General features: G+C 38.6%; 1 protein-coding gene across 1 annotated transcript; it reads left to right on the top strand.

Annotated features, from left to right (window-relative positions):
• Nucleotides 1-587: 587 nt before the first annotated feature.
• Nucleotides 588-1,505, top strand: LOC309551097 (olfactory receptor 13C3-like; the record flags this gene model as incomplete). The annotated part of the gene is made up of 1 exon (XM_082251543.1): nucleotides 588-1,505. One exon carries the CDS (start codon nucleotides 588-590, stop codon nucleotides 1,503-1,505), a length of 918 nt encoding a protein of 305 aa, XP_082107669.1.
• Between the last annotated feature and the right edge of the window lie 1,644 nt (nucleotides 1,506-3,149).

Below are 3,149 nucleotides of genomic sequence, written 5' to 3'. Positions count from 1 at the left end.
GTGTTTGGTGTGTTTTACATGTGAATTTGCCGCCGGTTCCACCCCCCTGCGAACATCATGTCGCCGGAGACGGAAGCCAGGGCTCGCAGACGATCGGGAGGAAGATCCGCATACCGCCCGCATTCTTCGCTGGATCCCGGAGAAAAGGTAAGTAAAACCTCTACCAGGATCCAGCGATCTTTCTAGCGGTACCCCGAGTGTGGCTCGGGGTTACCGCTTTTGGCTCTAAAATCTAACCCCGAGTCACGCTCGGGAATACCGCTAGGAAGGTTAAGGTAAATTATTGAGATCCTGAGTTTAGTGTTTTTATCTAGAAATCTATTTACATAGGGGCTATAGGCAGAAAGACCTGGATGTTGAAGAGAACATTCTCTATAGGTGTATAGGTTACACTTTGAACTTTTCATATCTGATAAACACCTCAAACATTGTCAGATTGATAACATTCATACAGATTATTTTATGCAAAACAGTGTAAAGGTTTCTTGAATTATCTATGTACCAAAAAATGAAAAAAGGTAGTATTAGCATGTATACTATCTATATGATCCAAGAATTTTTCTTCATTGCAGTTTGGATTAAATAATATGTACACCCAAAATCAAAGCACTGTGACGGAATTCATTCTTCTTGGACTTTCGGTGGATCCTTTCATACAAGTTTTATTGTTCCATATTTTCCTGGTAGTTTACATGACCACACTGGCTGGAAATCTCCTTCTCATTCTGGCTGTGAGGACTGACAAACGTTTGCACACCTCCATGTACTTCTTCTTGTCTAGTCTTTCTTTCTTGGACATCTGCTACAGTTCTTCCATTGTACCCAAAATGTTAGTAAATTTTCTTTCACCTAAAAAGAGTATTTCATTCACTGGCTGTGCTGCCCAGTTCTTTTTTTCCCTGTTCTTGGGAGGAACAGAGTGTCTGCTTCTGGCATTCATGGGTTATGACCGATATGTAGCTATCTGCATCCCTCTGCATTACAATATGATTATGAACACAATGGCCTCTTTTTGTATGATCAGCATGTCATGGTTGACTGGTTGCGTCATTTCATCTATTGACACATATTTAACATTCAGCTTAACATTCTGTGGCTCTAACACCATCAACCACTTTTTCTGTGAGCTCCCTCTGTTGCTTCAGCTCTCTTGCAGTGACATCTCACTGGTCAGCATCTTAAAACTGGTTGGCACAAACATCTTCCTCTTCATTCCACTGTCATTAATCCTCATTTCATATATGCGAATCATAGCTGCTGTCATGACAATTCGTTTGGGAAAAAGCAAAGCATTTTCTACATGTATTTCTCACCTTGTGGTGGTGGTCATTTTCTATGGGTCAGCCATGTTTATGTACGCTAGACCTGAACATTTATTGACCGAGGACACAGAAAAAAAGGTGTCAGTATTTTACACAGTGGTCACCCCGATGCTGAACCCTTTGATCTATAGCATGAGGAACAAAGACGTTCATAGAGCCATGAGATGGCTGGTAAGAGCTTAGAAGGATATGCAGTTGATTAGTGTGTTTAGTTTAAGGGGTTGGTAGACAAACAGCAAAAAGCTACAAGTATATATAATGGGTAAAAAGGCGCTGGTAATCTTTTGCTGGATATAAATACTATGGTATCACGTATTTTATAAATATTTGAAAAAAATAGTATGACAAAATATGTAAAAATATACGTGCTTGTACAAAGTGCAAATGTGATTAATACATATCAAGGTGCTTACTAGTGCTTTAACCTAAAGTTGCAGGAGCTGGCTCTTACTAGTGCACAAGTTATATAAATATATTGTTATTTAGTTAGTGCAACAAGCAAAAAAGTGCTTACTGGTGCATAAACCTAATATATTTAAAGTGCAAGTGCTGACCGTGATTTTACAAAAATTATTATAAATCAAAAAAGTGCTTGCTGGTGTATCCACAAATAAATTAAATCACATACAATTAAATTATAACAATATTAGTGCTCAAAAACATGTGAAAAAAGTGTCTCTAGAATTCTGAGCAATTCGTGCAACCAAATTGTGCTATTATAATCTTTGATTGTTTCCTTCTAAAGTGCTCCAGGTGCTGGGGTGTATCACATGTGGCCTCTTACCAGCTTCCGACAGGTCACAAGGACCCCCAACGCCTGTGATCCCTTTAACTGGGTGGATCAGACCTCTCCTCGGTTCCTTGAATATCCTGCTCCTACGTTACTCGTAATGGACCATATAGTCCGCACATATAAAGATATGGAAAAATAGCCTCCAATAGTGAAATATTGTTTATTCAAATAAAAAATACACTATAGGATAACAATTTGCCTCTTACTATTTGTTGTGCCCTCCTGGCACTGGGCAATTCGGCAGTACAAATCGTACGGGTATTGGGAAGATATCCTCAGGGGATCTGCAGCACCCTCCTGTATCTCCTTTCCCTGTTTTGTTTGCGGCGGTCGGCGTGCGTCCCAGCCACTGCTTCGAATGCCTACGTTCCTGTTTCCGGGTTTAGCAATGACCACAATGCATTTCGCTCTTGTGCGTCATCAGGCGGTCTCTGCTACCCGGATTGTCATGCACTAAATATTGCTGTCATTGTTTTGATTGGCTGATGCTCGATCTCTCTCCCGCATCACAATTCCTTTTTGTTTTTCGGCTGACACTAAATAACGATTTTTCTTTTATCAAATAGCATTGATCTTTATGTAATCCATTTAAACTATTTCTTATAATACACCAGCAAGCACTTTTTTGATTTATAATAATTTTTGTAAAATCACGGTCAGCACTTGCACTTTAAATATATTAGGTTTATGCACCAGTAAGCACTTTTTTGCTTGTTGCACTAACTAAATAACAATATATTTATATAACTTGTGCACTAGTAAAAGCCAGCACCTGCAACTTTAGGTTAAAGCACTAGTAAGCACCTTGATATGTATTAATCACATTTGCACTTTGTACAAGCACGTATATTTTTACATATTTTGTCATACTATTTTTTTCAAATATTTATAAAATACGTGATACCATAGTATTTATATCCAGCAAAAGATTACCAGCGCCTTTTTACCCATTATATATACTTATTTATTGTTTTAAACAATTAAAGGGGCAGCAGGTTTTAATATCTTTTTTTAAAGGGCTAGGCGCCTTCGCC

This window comes from Pelophylax lessonae (genome assembly GCF_965119305.1).
Source record: "Pelophylax lessonae genome assembly, chromosome: 3".
In the NCBI taxonomy this organism is placed as follows: domain Eukaryota; kingdom Metazoa; phylum Chordata; class Amphibia; order Anura; family Ranidae; genus Pelophylax; species Pelophylax lessonae.
The sequence above is the reverse complement of the archived record's forward strand: the minus strand, read 5'-3'. Positions and strand labels throughout refer to the sequence as shown.